The sequence below is a fragment of the Lissotriton vulgaris genome, chromosome 9 (genome assembly GCF_964263255.1).
Source record: "Lissotriton vulgaris chromosome 9, aLisVul1.2, whole genome shotgun sequence".
Lineage (NCBI taxonomy): Eukaryota > Metazoa > Chordata > Amphibia > Caudata > Salamandridae > Lissotriton > Lissotriton vulgaris.
The window spans coordinates 104,046,129-104,064,097 of NC_141697.1; the positions used below are offsets into that span (position 1 = coordinate 104,046,129).

The 17,969-nt window shown below is 46.5% G+C and overlaps 1 protein-coding gene across 3 annotated transcripts in view; it reads right to left on the reverse strand.

Annotated features, from left to right (window-relative positions):
• Positions 1–912: 912 nt before the first annotated feature.
• The window catches only part of MTA1 (metastasis associated 1), a 721,937-nt gene continuing 704,880 nt past the window's right edge, over positions 913–17,969 (reverse strand). For 2 of the 3 annotated variants that reach the window (XM_086937146.1, XM_086937145.1), the window contains one exon: positions 913–2,636. Coding sequence is in view for 2 of the 3 variants with exons in the window: in XM_086937145.1 (XP_086793271.1) it covers positions 2,495–2,636 (142 nt within the window). In the remaining variant the exon portion in view is untranslated. The remainder of the gene's footprint in view (positions 2,637–17,969) is intronic. The other variant, XM_086937147.1, reaches the window with a different exon arrangement.

Below are 17,969 nucleotides of genomic sequence, written 5' to 3' on the forward strand. Positions count from 1 at the left end.
AAATGCCGCGAAGACTGCATAAGACACAATAGATGGATATGTTTCACCTCACATTACATGTGTGTTTGGGCTAGCTGCAAATTACTTTGCAGCACTAATATACTTGTTCACGCCATTCTGTGCGAGCATGATTATCTGGTAATGTCCTGTAAAGAGAAACATTTACCTAGGAGTTTAATGGCTGGCATCCGTGGTCATGCTGGTTTCTCAATATGCGCACAGTAGTGTCAAAGTCTCACATTGCCTATTAAAAGTGTTTGCATTTGGATGGAAACTACTAGAACGAATGGGGCTGACTTTCCACTTTTGTAAAGTACAGTATTACTCAGCGAAGACTGAGCTGTTTTCTCCTTTCTCAGATTCCACACGGAAATTCACTGCAGAGCTGTAGGTAGTTCTATGCACTGGTGCTGTTGCCATCGGGTACTCTGGTTCCTCCCTTGGTTGAAACTTTTATGAAAATGGGATTCTTCCTGTGACAATTAGGACCATGGCCACAAGTAAATCAAAATTGTTTACAGAGAACACAACACTTCTTGCCACAGTTGTAATAAACATTGCAATAGGAATATTATCATTGTTGCCCAAAGCACAGAAACAAATGTTTTGTTGACCTATAGATAAATCTAATGTTAACATATGACAGGCAGTTAGGTTAAAGGTTAAGATGCCCGTTTCAACTCAGGATGTCATTTCCGGCAGCTGGAATAAAGAGTAAGCGAATCACAAGAAACTTTTGAAAAATGGAATTATGCTAATCAAGTTAATATTCAGTAGACTGGAATGAACAGGGTGGCTGAAGTTTCTTGATGTTCAACATCTTGCTGCATAGCAGGTAAGCAATTGAAGCGAAAACTGATCAGTGTTATTTCAATTACTATCATAGCAGTTAACAGAAATACATTTACAATATTATTTTACAAAATGCTTTATTTCTTTTTAAGCAGTCAACAATTCTTCTACCCATGTTGTACTAGTGTACAAACGAGTACAAAATACAACTTTGGGTCCTCTCATTGCCATAACATACGGAATGATATCTTTGTTTTGTCTTTTATTACATGCTTTATCTGCCTATGGCAGAGACATGTACAAGTTGAAAATAACACCTGTTTTATTACATCCTTCAAAGGCAGAGCATTTTTGAAATGCACCTTGCCTGGAAGTGGCAAATGGAAAAAGAGTTGATACTTGCAAATACGCAAGTTCAAGAGATGCAAAACCTCAAACACAAACGTTTACAAGGGAAATAACACTAATTTTAGACACAATTTGTGTTCAAATTAAATCTGCATTTGCCTTCTAATTGTCTTATTTTAATTCCCTTCGAAATCGGGAAAATACAACAAAACCAGGCTGTTCCTGGCAATGCCTGTTTGACAGAAAAACTCACTATAGGGCAAACGAGTTTAAAGAAAAGGCAACAGATCAGTGGACTTGGTGTATTAGACTCCTGGAGCCAGAACAGAGCTTTTCTAAAAAGCAATACATTACACTGACACCACTTTTGACTTGGCTCGGCAGGTTTGCGCTTGTATTTTCACGGCCAATACCGCACATTTAACAGACCTAAAACGTCACATTCTTCATTGATTCCGGGCAAGTATGTTCCAGTGACTTGTCAAATTACTTGTTCAACACAGTAGTCCTTTTACTGTGACCAACTCCTTTACATGTTTTAAGAATTGTACATAAGACACAGCCGATTTATGCTTTTTTGGGGGGAGATAGACTGGTTTCTTTCAGTGTAATGCTTTGCGAGAGAAATCAACTAAGTTCCTAGCTCACCCCTTTCCCAACCAAAGTATTAAAGCACAGCTTGAAGTATAAGCCCATGCAGACAATGGATGGCTCACAGCATACAGATTACTTTTTTGTACTTTTCTATTTTTTTTTCTATGAAAGTTACTTGAAAATATGAGGGACAGAACCAAGTCGAGTAGATGTACTTCTTGTTGGCTTTCCAGCCTCATTTTCCACAGTATAAGAGTTACAGGATTTTAGTTTTATCTACCAAAAAAATATATGGCACAGTGTAAAAAACAATAAAAAAAATACAACACAGCCTCATAAAAGCAAGGCTAATGATAGCTCGTTATATATTCACAAACCTTAAGAATTCTATTCTTAATTCCATTAGAGTAAACAAAAAGCTTAAAATTGCTCTTCCACATGTTCTTAATAAGTTAACTTTCCTTTTTTCCACCTGACCAAAAGAAGAAAAAAAAGAAAAAATATCTACAAGCTAAGTGAAAAAATGGTCACAAAAACAGACCAGAGAGGGCAGTCTCTTGTTCCCAGTGGTCATTCATAGTAAGTTCATCGATAAAAAAAAACAGATGCATACAGCTTTAAGAATCTTTCCTTTCCCACGGGTTTGTTCAACACAGTCATTGTAAAACTAAGTACTGTCTGTGAGGATAAAAAAAGAAGATTCATCAAGCAGAACTGGACAGCGTAGAATTGTTGGAACATGGAGATCTGTGAGATTGCATCAGTCCTCAATGATAATGGGCTCATCGTTCATTGGTGTTCGCATCAGTGGTGCTGCCTGGGTCTGTCGGATATTGATGGGCTTGTATGGACGTCTTGCAGCTCGTTTAGCTTCAGAAGATGAAAGCAGCTTGCGTATTTTCCTAGAAATGTTGAAGAAAACATTTGTCACAATTCAGAAATTTTGGCCAAAGTACTGCATAAGTCAAGACTTTTCAAAATGGCTCTTCAACCTAAGCCTACATGAGGCAATTAGGCAGAGGATAGTCAAAAACAGGCCTGACCCCCACAGAAAATACAAGTCTAGGACAAACAAGTTACTTCTCTTTGGTAACGCCTTACCTGGTAGAGACTATCAAGCCGCATATCTCTTACTTTAGAATATTTCCCCCAGCGTCAGACTGGAGCTGGATGTTTTTAAGCAGTACCCTTTCATGCCGTTACGTAGCGTTGTTTAGCTCTGCGTCGTCTGCACTGAAAATTATGTGCACGGTACCTACATAGGCACCACCCGGCATGCTGATGTCAGTTACTTTCGCAAGTTTCCATGCCAGAAACACGGATCTACGATGAGAACCGCTGGTGTGAAATACTAAGGCCCTGAGAAGGGTGTCCCTTACACTACAGTCGGCTTGTAGAGCTTGGAGGATAGGAGGGCCAGTAGGGGAATCTGTGGCTATCTAGATTCTCTACCAGATAAGGCATTACTAAAGGTAAGTAACTTGCTCATCTGTTAGAGATTTCTACATACAGGGGAAAGTGCTGCAAGCCTTTAAGAAACCTAGCCACAACAGGTTACTTGAAAGAGGAAGGTTGGGCAGGTAACCACAACAATGCTGAAATGGAGTGCCCAGAGCAGAGCCCTGCTTGGCCAAAGATACAGCAAACAGAAGAATCTTTACGAGAGATGCAGAAAGAGGATCAGTGTATTTAGATTCACTCCATGTCACAAACTTATCCCAAGAGAAGGCGTATACTGACTTGGCGGAGGGACACCTGGCTGCCAGAATAACATCACAGACTTCAGGAGAAAGGTCAAAAGCTGTTAACTGTCATGGCTCAATCTACATGCACGAAGTGTGTTCGGGTGCAGAACCCTCCCCTGTTGTTTAGACAGAAGATCCTCTCAAAGAGGCAGCCTAATCAGGGGACCGATAGTCATGCTCAACAGCTCGGGATACCAGACACTGTGCCAAATCCGAAGCCACAATAACAATTTGGGTCCGGGCATTCCTGATCTTCTTGAGAACTCTGGGCAGGAGTGGTATAGGCGGAAAGGCGTGCAGGAGGCCAGAGTTCAACTCGAGATGAAAAGCGTCTCAGAGGGAGAGTTGCCTTGGAGACTCCAGTGTCCAAAACTGCTGGCAGTGCACGTTTTGAGCGGTGGCGAACTGATCTAATGAAGGCTATCCTCACTGCTGAAAGAGGCTTTGCACCACCTCTGGGTGGAGATGCCACTCATGATGCGCTAGGCATCTTCAGCTGAGTTAGTCCGCCATGGTGTTCAGAGAGGCTGCCAGGTGCTTAACCACCAGGGAAATGCCTTGGCATTCCAGCCATGTCCAGAAGTGCAGAGCCTGTTGACAAAGTGTCAACGACCCAACCCCGACCTTTTTGTTGCAGTAAGACATGGTGGAATGGGTTGTCTGTGAACACTCGCACCAGCCTTCGCTTGATCGAAGGAAGACAGGCTTTCAATGCCAAGCGAATCGCCTGAAACTCTCACAGCTTTATGTGGAGCACGTACTCGGCCAGAGTCCTCTGATCTCCAGCTCACCCAGATGGCTGCTCCATGCTAGCAGTGACACATCTATCAAACCAGTCAGCTCTGGTAGGGGAAGGAGAAGGGTCTGCCACTGACCCAATCGCAGTTCCCCAGCCACCACTGCAGATATTTTGCAGTTTCCTTCGAGATCTGGAGAATACCAGAGGGGTTTGGAAAGGCTGAAGGGGAGCACGGCAAACTGAAAGTTCTCTTGGCCACTATTAACCGCAGGTAACATCTATGGGCAGGCAGGACGGGGATGCGGAAGGATTAGGTTACTTACTCTGTAAGCATCTGTTCGTGGTATGTAATGCTGCAGACTCATATGCTCTTGTGTAACAATTGAAACGTCCATGCTAAAATGTGAACTATCAGAGATGTGTCAAAACATAACTGCAACAGCCACAAGCGTCCGAGGAGGAGGGAGGGCACTTGTAAATCTACAGCACTACATGCCCACGAACAGATGCTTACAGGGCGAGTAAAAATCAGTTCAATGGCATGTGGGGCAGTAGATAACCATGCTCTGCATAGATTGTAAAGCTGTCCCTCCGTAGAAGCGGTGGCTAGTGTGTGAGAGTTGCAGTCGATTGAAAAAGGGTATGTAGTACTGCCTGACCTACATTAGCTTGCTGGTGTGCTAAAACATCCACAGTAGTGGTTACTAAATGTGTTTATGGCATAGACCATGTAGCTGCTTTACAAATATCAGCAATTGGGATATTCCCTATAAAAACCTAGCTGCTCCTTTTTTGTGAGTGATATGAGCTCTGGGAATGACATATAAAGGTATTTTAGCTTTTATATAACACGTTTGAATGCATTTGACTATCCATATAGCTATGCCTGGTTTGGATATAGAGTTGTCTTTATGAGTGGAGAAAAGGCTACAAAAAGTTATGTTTTCCTGAAAGTTTTAGTTCTATCTATGCTGTACAAGGGCGCTCTTTTTACATCCACAGTATGACGCGCTCTTTCTGAGACAGAATCAGGGTTAGGGAAAAAACACAGGAAGTTCAGAGATTGATTGAGATGAATCTGTGAGACTACTTTGGGTAGGAATTTAGGATTAGTACGAATAACTCGTTTATCTTTATATATTTGAAAGAAAGGTTCTTCTACGTTAAGGCCTGGAACTCACCAACACGCGTGAGTGAGGTAATAGCAACTAAAAATGCCACTTTCCATGACAGAAACTAAAGAGGGCATGAGTGCAAAAGGCCTATAAGTAGGATCTATAAGCCTAGTAAGTACAATATTTAAATTCCAAGAGGGTGCTAGAGGTACACGAAGTAGAATAACTTGTTTGAGTCCTTCCATGAATGCCGTAGTGGCTGGAACCCTAAACAAGGGTAGCAACTGCCTATTTTGGAGATAGGCAGCTATGGGAGCAAGATGCACCCTAATGAAAGTATATACTAACCTGGATTTTTGTAAATGTAGTAATTAACAAATAATGTCCTGTACAGTGGCCTTGAAGGAATTTATTTGGTTAGATTGACAGTAGAAAACAAAACATTTCCACTTTGTATCATAACAAGCTCCAGTTGTGTATCTGCATGCTTGTTTAAGAATATCCATACATTGTCGGTAAGTTAAAGTTACCAAATTCGAAGACTTCAAGTGTCAGATCGCTAGGTTGAGCATCTTGGGGTCTGATCTGTCCATAATTCTGAGTGAGACGGTCTGGTCTGTTGGTGAGCTTCTCATGCGGGACTACTGTGAGACCCAGTAGGGTTGTGAACCAGAATAGAATATGAGAGAGAGGTGGAAAAGAATAGGCCAATATCCCTGACCAACTCATCCATAGTGCGTTTGCCCTTGGATAATGGGTGTTGTGTTGAAACCCGGAGGCAAAGTTTTGACATTTCGTGTTTTCGACTGTCTATCTGAAGGAACCCACACTTTTGAAAGTAGCAAAGGAGAACTTGTGGATTGAGTTCCCATTCGTTGGTTAGTTGGTGCATCCTGCTGAGCAGGTCAGCAAAAATGCTGTCTGTTCCTGGCAGATATTCTGCCAAGAGATGAAAGTGGTGGTGAAGAGCCCAGTTCCATGAGGTCTGAGCGAAGTGTGACAGTTGAGATAACTATGTTCCCCCCTGTTATTGTAGATAGCACATGGCTGACATATTGTCCATATATTGTTATAGAGGAGTAAGAAAAGCTTTCAGTGGTAAGACGACTGCCTGAAGGTCCAAGTAGTTAATGTAAAGGGATTGCTGTTTGGCATCCCACAGACCTTGTATGTTTAGGTCTTGTAGATGCCCACCCCATTCTGTTCCTGATGCATTTGTGGTGAGAATTTTATGAGGCACTGAGCCCAAGTAAGGCCACGCCTTCAACAGATTGTTGGAATTCCACCACTGCAGAGAACCGTGAGTGCAGCAGTCTATAAACACTAGATGCTGTAGGTGACCCTGTGCTTGAGACCACTGTCGAGAGAGAAACTGTTGCAGTGGTTGCATATGTTGTATTGCGTGTAGAACTATGGCACTGTAAGACGTCATAATTCCCAGTAGACGTATGACAGTCCGAACTGTGAGAGTGTTATTTGGCTGAAACAGAGGTTGAATTGTTTGAAAATGTTGCATCTGAGCTGGATTGGGACAAGCTAACTCCAACTGTGTGTTGAGTGTTGCCCTTAAGTATGGTTGAAACTGAAGAGGTTGAAGGTGAGATTTGGGGCCACTGATGGTGAACCCTAAGCTGTGGAGTAGATCCACTGGAAACTGAATGTGTTGTTGACATAGTTGATGGGTGCTGGCTTTGATGAGCCAGTCGTCTAGGTATGGGGATTTGTGAACATTTTGTCATCTTAAGTGTGCTGTTACTATTGCAAAGAACTTTGTATAAACATGAGGCGCTATAGTGACTCCAAGTGGAAGAACTTTGAACTGGTAGTGTTTTCCTACTATGACAAACCTGAGGTATTTGCGATGAGCATGGGTATGTGAAAGTAAGCGCCCTCTAAGTCCAGTGTGACCATAAAGTTGCCTTGTTGTAGAAGAATGACATCCTGAAGAGTGACCATGATTTGAGAGGATGTAGTTTTGAGGGGTCTGAGATCCTGTCCCTTTTGGAATGAGAAAGTAAAGCGAATATACTACAGTGTCCTGTTGTTGAAGAAGGAATGGCTCTATGGCCCCTTTGAGGAGAAGGGATTGCACTTGCTTGCGAAGTATTAGGTGATCGTGTGATAACCTGTGAGTGAGAGGTGAGATGTTGGTTGGAGTGGCAAAGAGTTCCAGACAATAGTCATGTTGGATAGGTAATTGCTAGTAGCAATTGGTCTGTGGTGATGGATTCCCAGAGTGGATGAAAAAAATGAAGTTTTCCCCTGACAGGTGTTGTGTGGTCAGGGGAAAGGCAGTCACTGTTTTGCAGTGGAGGATGCTGCATGGTTGGAAGCACCACTGCTTCTATTATTACTACCTCTAAAGGAGCCCCTGAAAAACTCACCACTAAAGAAGCCACTGAAAAACCCTTTTGAGAATGTGGATTGGCGCTGCTTCTGTTAGGAAGTAGAGGCGTTAGATGTTTGAGGATTTATATCCACCTCTATAACCTAAGCGACGAAAGGAGCCTCTAGATGGATTTATTTGTAAGGCACCCATGGCTTCAGCAGTGTCTATCTTTTTTTTTGTGGTCCAGGATGGAGTTTACCAGGGACTAAAAAGGTGTTCCTTATCACAGGGCAGATTAAGAACTGCTTGTTGTACTTCTGGCTTCGAGCCAGAAAACCTGAGCCAAGCATGTCTCCTGAGAAGAATACTGGAGTTTATTCCTTTTTAGGATACTCCTCAGGGAGATGTTAACTCTTCCATCTCATCCCAGTGAGGCGAATCATAGCGCGCTAGAAGGGCCTGGGTGTTGGCAACAGGCCAGTGGTTAGCTGCATGGGCTGCTACATGTTTCCCCGCTGCATCAACGTGCTTGCTCTCTTTCAGGAGCTGGCGTATCTCCAGTTGCTTGACTATGAGCTCTTTTATTAGCAGTGGTGGCAACTACAGAGTCTGGTGGTACCCGAGTTCTTATAAAGAGAGGGTCTCAGGGAGCTCATTTATATTTTTTATCTACCCGTGGGGCAATAATGCTAGCACGGATAGGTTCCTTGAAAATAACATTAGCGTGACGCAACACTCCAGGGAGCATAGGTAAACACTGTGTCCTTATGTGTAGATGAGTGTGTCAAAAATGAAATCTTCTAATGATTCCTTATGTAATTGAACACCACAGCAGGTAACTGCCCTGGCAATAACTTGGTGGTAGGTAAGGGTCTAGCTGGGTATAGATCCGGGTCATTAGGTGTTATGGGATCAGTATTTTATGGCCCATGGGTCTGGCTCTCCTAATGGGTCTCTCATAACCCTTGTACTTGATCTAGGTTAGCCTGGAGGCGAAGTATATAGGATTATGAAGTGGAGATGCATGTGATGATGGAAGGGGTGGTGGTGGAGGAGATGATGGTGGGGGGTGGTGGAGGATGATGAGTAGGACTTGTAGCAGTGTCCATTGTCCTCTTGCCACAGGAGTGTCCAAAACCTTCTCAAACGACAATTGCCTCTTTGGTGGAGGAGAGGCCATTCTTCTTCCAGTTCCATGATGAATCTGGATTTTTCTTAGTCGAATATCCATGGTTTCCAGGAAAGGCTTAACAGGAGGCATAGAAACTGTGGAACGTTTCAAAGTTTTTGTCTCCTATGGTTTCGGAACTGATGGAACGCTTAGAGGATTTTAATTCGACTGATTTGGGAACTGAAGCTTTTGAAGAGGGGGGATATATTTTGGCCGGCAACAAGGAAGAAGCAGTCAGTTGCTGGGTCAGTTCTGAAGAGTGGGAGGATACTGACATATGCGCCCAATCCGAGGAGGTCAATACAGAGCATTTAACCTTGGTGGAAGTTTTCAGTGCTGGACCAGACTGGGTCATCCAAATTGTCTTTTCGGATCTGACCATGGCCAGATGGCAGTAGTGGTCCAGCGACCTCTAGTAATGGAAAGGGCAAGATTTGGAGGTCTTTTAAGGTGGAAAAGCAGGGTCAGGGTTGATAGTACTCACACGCTACCTGAGTAGGCGGTTCTACTCTAATTCAGCATACTGGAGAGGACGAGGGGCGATAGACAAGAGGACCTGCCATAGCACTGCTGTCTTTAAAGCGCTGCAGCGGTAAGTCCGCCTCCTTTCCAAAAAGACGAAAGCCTTCAAAGGGTCTGTCTGTAAGTGAGCTGTGGACATCTCCGGAAAAGCAAGTGGATGTCAGCCAGGTGTAGCATTTCAAGACTACCGGTGATGAAATCACTCTACCCAGCGAGTTGGTTGTGTCCAGTCCAAATCATGTAGAGAACTTTGCGGCGTCTCTCCCGTCAGCAATAGCTTGGGACAGTACGTCTCAAGCCTAGTTTGGGACCATAGACAGCACTTTCGCAACCAATTCCCAGATCACATGTAAGTATCAGCCCAAAAGGCATGCTTTGTTCACCGACAACATTGCAAGGCTGGCAGAAGAGAACATTCTCTTGCCAAAGTTATGCATGTCTCTTAGATTACCTATTCGGCAGAGTGGTATGAAACATATGGGATTGACTCAAGAGGTGGAGACTTGAAATACCAGGCTCTCCAGGATGGGTGCTGGGTAGTAAACTGAGGTCCTGAGGAGATGGAAAATGGCGGACGGCAAGTATCCTATGCACAGGAGTCTATGTGCAGTGCTTGGACCTGGCCTGAGCAGGACGTCTGTAAGAGCTTCAATAAAGGGGAGAAAAGGTTTGGAAGAGACGACTCCCGGCTGAAAGACATCTGTCAAGACGTTTGCCCTGACTGAGCACCCTAACCGCCACCATAGTGAAGAGGCTCCTTCCTAGGTAGCCACAGTAGGAGGAGGGACAAAGCCAGTGTCGGAAGAGGTGTCTAGGGCCTCCACCGGTTCCTCATACCAGTTGTCCTCGTTCTCAACAAAGGGATACTGTTATCCATAAGGGTCCACAGACCCCTCCGAATTGTCTTCCTCTCCAGGCCTGTCAAATGCAAAAGGCAGTGTCTCTGATGCAGAAGTATGGTCATAGTCTTATCCAGATCAGAGTCTGGCAAAGTGTCAGAATAGATGGGGATGGTGCCGCCGTGGGGCACAAGTACTGGAGAGGTACTGAGGAAGGTCTCTGTCTTGCTGACAGTTCCGCTCCGGATCCAAAATGGAATCCATGGGGCCTCAATAATGCAGAGGGTGGTCCTGCTGGCAAGGATCCAGTGTGGGTCCCTCGCGAGCCTGTGGGGCACAAAAGCACTTCAGAGGGGCCGGGCAGCCAAAATATGAGGTGCATGGTCTAATAAAAATCTTTAAGCAGGTCAGGGGTCGCTACGACAGTCAGGGAATAGCAGCACGGGCCCAAATTCAGGCTTCGCCGAAGCACAAGACATGGAATGTCGATGCTCCAGCGCATCGTCAGAAGATTGACGGGTGCGGCAAAGTCTAAATCCTCTGAAACTTCTTATGTTTGCGGGACTTACTTGACTTCCCGATGACTGAGTGGGACAACCAACTCCAGGTGCAGATCTGGAACGGTTGCAGGACCTTCCACGCGACATGGGGTCTTGAGTGTCATAGGGTCATCAGATGTTAGGTGTCGAGAAGCTTGAGAGATCACTTTCACAGCGCCTTCGGGTGCATGGCAAGCAAGTCCTTGCAGGTCGTGGTCCCGCTCCAAGCACCACAAACAAACCAAGTGGGTCCATCACAAACATCTGCCAGTGACTGGCATCACATGATTTTAAACCAGTTGGTTTCTTTGGGAACATCCTGTCGGACAGGAGAGACAATTTCTCAACAAAGGTTCAACAAAAATCAATAAAAAAGCCAGTTAAAAAATAACTCAGGGTAGCTCTTCACTGATCAGCACTATGTAGCGCGGCAAGGAAAGAACTGGATTCAGTCTGATGTGAGCATGCCAGGGTGGTGCCTGTATAGACACCGCACATTTCCAGCGCGGGCAGCGTTAAGCTGCACACCACCACCTACCGCACGCAGGGGTACTGCTCAAGAACTTCCAAGATCCAGTCTGATATCTGGGAAATATTCTAAGGTAAGGAAACTGCGGTTAGAAGACTATCAGATAATCAATTTAAAAAGCCCACTCTACTGGATGTCTCTGTATTGTTTTTTTTCTTACTTACATCACCACTATCCAGGCACAAACATTTACAATAGTGGACATGCATAAATCATAATGGGCAAGTGCTGTCCTAAATCCATTACGTTTGCTGTTATGTTTTTCATAGATAATTTCAAAACCATAAATTGGCAATTAATCAGAACCCCCAGCATCAATTATACACGAGAAAGGTGACTGGCCTGGATATCCTGGCTTCGGGGAAATAAAGTATGTTACACACACACATAACCATACTGTTGAAACTAATCCATGTACTAATAAAAAATATCACCAAGGAATGCCACGTCAGAAAGATGGGACTATCGATGCTATCAAAGCAAAATGGACATAAGGTATAAAAAGATTAGCCAATTACACCATCAGCAATCCCAGCCTTGATGTCATTGTATCCAGACAAGCAGGTACCTGGAGTGAAGGGTATGCTTATCATAGAGAAGGGGCCTTGTCCCATAAACTTCAATGTAGAGAATGTAGAAGCAAGGCTGCAATCATAGAATTTGGTAACTTTACAAGTGACGGAGAAAGCATGACTAATTGTACTCCCCTTACTTTCCCAAGATCAATTATTGGCAAGATCCAGGGGAAAATATCCAGCTTTATATGCGCTTCCTGTGATGCAAGGCTGGCTTGGAAGAAGTTGAGGCGAAGGCTTGTGAAGGGAGATTTGGCTTTACCATCTTATATTGTTTAACATTTCAGTTTAAAAACCTCTGGATGCTTCTTGGAAAACCAGGCAGCTCTACATGGGGAGGCTTTTGGGTGAAATAATAAGGGGGTTTGGAGAGGGCGGCTTCTTGTATAAGTATGGAGCTCCTGTACTTCTTTAGAAGGTTCGGCTAATGGTTTTAAAGACTGCACTAAACCTTTGGTGCAAGGGGAGGATGATACTTAATATAGGTTATTATTCCAACTTCGCCTCCATTTGGGACTCTCACGGCACCCCAGAATGCATGACGGATGGACGAGGTCTTCCATTAAGGTGGGCAGGGGTCGAATCTTGAGGAGACTTGATGACAGAGAAGGGAATCTTACAGTCTCAGTTTAGGAGGGAGCAGCGCGGGGACGCACTAGCCAGTGCAACCAGGCGCTTTATAAGCTGTATAAATAAACAGTAGGAAATCATGAAAGTGGGTTTAAATACGTGCAGCTCTCCTCCTGGATTGCAACTTCGACTTCGTAGATAGGGGGGGGGACTGGGTATTCGAGTCCTAAAAGGAAGGAAGTTGCCATCTGGTACTGGAAGCTTCTGCACGTGGAGGATAAAAACTTGTTGGCACCATATAGGATCTGGAAGGATACTTTTCAGAGGGTGAACATACAACTGTTACAGAATAACTCCTTGAAACAGTTTTATTAGATTGTAAAGCCTGGAAACCTAAAGCGAAATATCTTTTTTACCATTAACAAGCTCTATTCGATTGACCAAAAAATTGTCAGGGTGTTATCTTATATGGCTCAGTAACATAGTATTTGGAGCCATTTTGTCAGTCACTCAATGCCACATGTCTGTGCTGGGGCATAGCTGTAGAACTTTTTGGTGGCCACCGCAACATCTTGCTGGACAATAGGCACTGCAAACAAAAAACATCCAACAATTTGGCTTGTTAAGGGTCTGTTTTGCAGACTCCTTACCAGACCACAATTTTCTCCCAGTGCCAGGCATAAAGGGATAGTGTAGGAGGACGTCTGGCAGTAAGGTTGACATCCACAACCTCAGATGGTAGACCGAATGCATTAAACTAAAATGACCCCGTCTCCATGCATGAAGGTGTAGATTGCGCATGTTCGTGTTGTAGGAAGCTGGCTCTGTAAATACTCTGCCAAAGTAAGGTTTAGTGTGCAGAGTCCAGTGGATCCTCAAAGGCTTACAGAGGTACAAGTAGATAATACCTTACTATCGATTTGTGGTATTGTGGGCAGGCAGTAAGGCTTTATCAGAGGGTAATGTTAAACATGTATTGTACATACTCGGGCAAGAAATTATGTCATACACTCAAAGACTGAACTCTGACCAATTAGTTGTAGTAAAAGTATTTTTTTTCGTGGTCTTTTATTTTTAGAATCAAGCAGGACTTGGTACAGGTAAATAGTTTTGTACTTTTCAAGACAGATTGATCAACAAGCAAGCTGGATGATAAGGACTTCTGTTCCAGATTTGTAAAATATTCAAATACAGTTAAAATTACTGATGAATTACTTTTTAGAGTACTTTTACATACAATTTCTACTCAGTGTGATATGCCTAGATATCACACTGGGACATTTCCTAGATAAAAGGTAAGTAAAACAATGTTCATAAAACCACAGTTTCTTATGTTTCCATACAAACACTCTCAACGCTTAGAAGTTTTTCAGAGGAAAAGAGTCAATGCAATCCTATGGTTTGCAGGTAAGTAAACTGTCTTTAGGGTTGAGTTTCTGTGGTTAGAACAAGGCTTCCGCCAGGGTCAAGGATGCACACGAAAAGCACCCTCAGCGGCACTAGGCCGGCCGGGTGCAGTGTGCTGAGTCCCAATGATAGCCTATGGTGCCTGTTAGTTGGTGGCTGCTCTCGGGTAGGTCACAAGTATGAGGGAGCAAAGCTCACAGGGTTAAGCTCAGGGCAAAGGGGGATCCAAGTTAGCACACAAAGTGCACCCACAGTGGCGGCTGGGTGCAGGATCGCTGTCAGGTGCCCTGTTTTCAATGAGAGATCTCCGGACGGAACAAACACAACAGGTTTGGGCAAGGAGGCTTTCTGGAGGCAACCACCGTTTGGAGAGGTAAGTTAGGATGATGGGGGTTGCATGGACACTGTCGATTAAGCCATCCAAGGCTGTGGGGCATAGTGGGCAGTGGTGTCTTGAGACGTTGGGTTTTCCTTACCAGCTCCAGTCATGGGGACCCTCCAGATGGAGGCTGCAAGCATCCTCGGGAGGCTTTAGGTAGGTCAAGGGTCACCAAGGCTCAAGTCAGGATCACTGGGGAGGGGGACCTCTTTGAGGGGTTGGGCCACTCGAAGTCAGGCGGTGGGCATTGCGTTCAGACTCGCGGATTCTGCGGGAGCCAGAGTCTGGTTCTTGAGTAAGTCCGGTGCTCATGGAAGGCAAAGTCTTTGTAGGGAAGGCATGACTGGGGGGCTGCTGGCTGCAGGACACGCCGGGATTCGGCTGGAGCAGATTGACGCTGGAACAGGCCAGTAGAGCTGGGGCCAAGGCAGTTGGTGTCCTCCTCCTCTTCCTTCACCACAGCTCTTTGGTCCTTCTTGCCTGTCTGAGGAGGAAAGGATCGGGGTTTCCCCATAATACTAAATTTAGGGGCATTTCAGGTAGGTACAGGTTGGGACCAATGGTTCCCTTCCTTGGGGTGGGTACACCCCCTATTATGCCACCCTCCAGTGGCATATGCCACCCTCACTATGGTTGGCTGGGTCACTCCTTCAAGACGGCAGGGACTGAGAGTTGGGCTTTGCATCGCCTACCCCAACTGAGGTTCGTAAAGGTGGCCACACCTCTCCTCCTATCTTGGGTTCCTGCTGATTCTCCATCCGAAAGTGGCGGTTAGCACCGGTGGGCACCAGTTGCTGGGAGCAGAAAATGGCTGGATCAGCTCACAAAAGCAGCAACCCTTTGAAGCTTCCCTTTCGTGCCCATCCTGAGGGAGGAGGCTGCATTTCATTGTTGCCACATCCCATAGCGCTGCATCCTGCTTCAACGCGCTGTAAGCATAGCGCTGCTGTGTATTTTAATTTTGTGCTCACTGCTCGCCCCATCCTCTCCCTGATCACTGTTGTTTACTGCTGCTGCCATTTTGTTGTTTGGCCAGTCCCAGCCCCGTCCCTCCAATCACGCTCCCGCCTCCCTGCTGACCCTCCCTCCCACTAAGAGTAGAGACCGACCCCACCCCCCATGTGAGCTGTGACCGTCCTGTCCTGCACAGAAGCGGCCGCTCCACGCATTCCCTCCTGGTATCGTAGCGCTTCTTGCTCCACGCTGCCTGGGCTCTGCTTGCTATCTTTTGGGGTCGCATTCCATCTCATTTCATAGCGCCGCATTGGGCCTCATGTTTAGACGCTACTTGTGCTTTTAACTTAACTTGATTGGCTACATTGATTAGAGACGCACTGTGCCTGTGAGGAGACGCTACTTGTACTGCATTTCATTGTTGCCACATCCCATAGCGCTGCATCCTGCTTCAACGCGCTGTAAGCATAGCGCTGCTGTGTATTTTAATTTTGTGCTCACTGCTCGCCCCATCCTCTCCCTGATCACTGTTGTTTACTGCTGCTGCCATTTTGTTGTTTGGCCAGTCCCAGCCCCGTCCCTCCAATCACGCTCCCGCCTCCCTGCTGACCCTCCCTCGCCCCTCCCCTTCCACTATCCACTATCCACTTATGACAGATGTTTTTGCGCGCAGCGTTCACGCGCAGCGACCGCGCCCAACCCGCGCCGAAGGTGCGCCAAAGGTAAGCCCGTCTACGCCCGTCCGAGCCTGGACCGCGCCCAGCGCCAGACCCCCTGCCCATCGCGCTCCCCAGCCCCCCCGCATTACCTATGATGCCGCCTCCCTCCTAGCCCTTGACCCCGGCCGCGCCCCCACCTGCGTCCAAGCCGCTCCTGGACACACCCATGGACCTTTCTCCTGCTACTCCTGCAGATTCAGCGGCACCGACAACATCTCCGCTACGACCACAACACAGATTCCCGACCCCAACCACCTAGAATGCATCCTTCTCAACACCCGCTCGGTCCACAGGCACGCCATTGACCTTTGGAACCTACTAGACACCATCTCTCCTGACGTCGCCTTCCTAACGGAAACATGGATGAACGCCTCCTCCGCCCCTGACATCGCCATCGCTATCCCTGAAGACTATAAGATCACACGCAAGGACCGCACCGACCATACAGGAGGAGGAATTGCTATCGTCCATAAGAAATCCATCCGCATTTCCACCAACTCCGACGCCAACCTCGCTAACTCGGAACACCTTCACTTCCAGATCCACATCGACCCCAAGACAACTCTCAGAGGCACCCTCCTCTACAGACCACCAGGACCCCGCGCAAAATTCAGTGAAGACATCACAGACTTCATCACCCCACACGCGCTCCCCTCCAAAGACTACATCCTCCTAGGAGACCTCAACTTCCACCTCGAAAAGCTCAACGACCGCAACACCGCCACCCTCTTGGACAACCTCGCCAACCTCGAACTTAAACAACTGGTCACTTCCCCCACCCACATCGCAGGTCACACACTCGACCCAATCTTCACCTCCAGCAACCATGTCTCCTTCAGCCACACTACGGAGCTCCTCTGGACTGACCACAGCTGCGTTCATTTCGCCTACAACAAACCAAAACCCATCAACCACCACCAACCAACTCTACAAAGAAGCTGGAACAAAATCACCATCGACCAGATCTCCTCATCGCTCCTCCTTAACCCCCCAGCCCTCTCTTCTAATGCCAACGAAGCCGCCTCCAACCTCACCCTTTGGCTATCCAACACCGCCGACACCTTAGCACCACTGAAAAAACGTCTTCACAAACTTGGAAACAAGAAGGCCTCATGGTTCAACGATGACCTCAAGAAATCCAAGAAACTGTGCCGCTCCCTTGAAAAGACCTGGAAGAAAGACCCATCCACCAGCAACAAGGATGCCTTCAAAAGCGCCATTCGTACTCACCACCAACTGATCCGAAAAGCCAAGAAAACATCATTCAAGGATCGACTTGACAACAACGCCCACAACAGCAAGGAACTATTCAACATCGTCAAGGAATTTTCCAACCCCTCGGCCAACTCCAACGACATCACCCCCTCTCAAACCCTCTGCGACTCCCTAGCCTCTTTCTTCCACAACAAGATTGTCGACATCCACAACAGCTTCGACAACCAACCCGGAAGCCAACCCACCCTACCATCTGCAGACCATCTTCCCCCCGCTAACACCCTTAACGCCTGGAACCCAATCTCCACCGAGGACACCATCCGCCTGATGAACTCCATCCACTCTGGATCCCCCACAGACCCATGCCCTCACCACATCTTCAACAAAGCAGACTCCGTCATAGCTCCGCACCTCCGAGACGTCATCAACTGCTCCTTCAACACCGCCACCTTCCCGGATGACTGGAAACACGCTGAACTCACCGCCCTTCTGAAAAAACCAACAGCAGACCCCACCGAACTCAAAAACTACCGCCCCATCTCGCTTCTTCCATTCCCGGCCAAAGTCATCGAGAAAGCAGTCAACAACCAGCTCGCCGCCTTCCTCGAAGCCAACAAATCCCTCGACCCCTCACAATCTGGCTTCCGAGCAAAACACAGCACTGAGACCGCCCTCATCGCAGCAACAGACGACATTCGAACTCTACTGGACAATGGAGACACAGTCGCCCTCATCCTCCTTGACCTCTCTGCAGCATTCGACACAGTCTGCCACAGCACCCTTTTACAACGCCTCAACAACATCGGAATCCAAGGCAAAGCACTTGATTGGATCACCTCGTTCCTCAATGGAAGAACCCAGAGAGTCCGCCTCCCACCATTCAAGTCC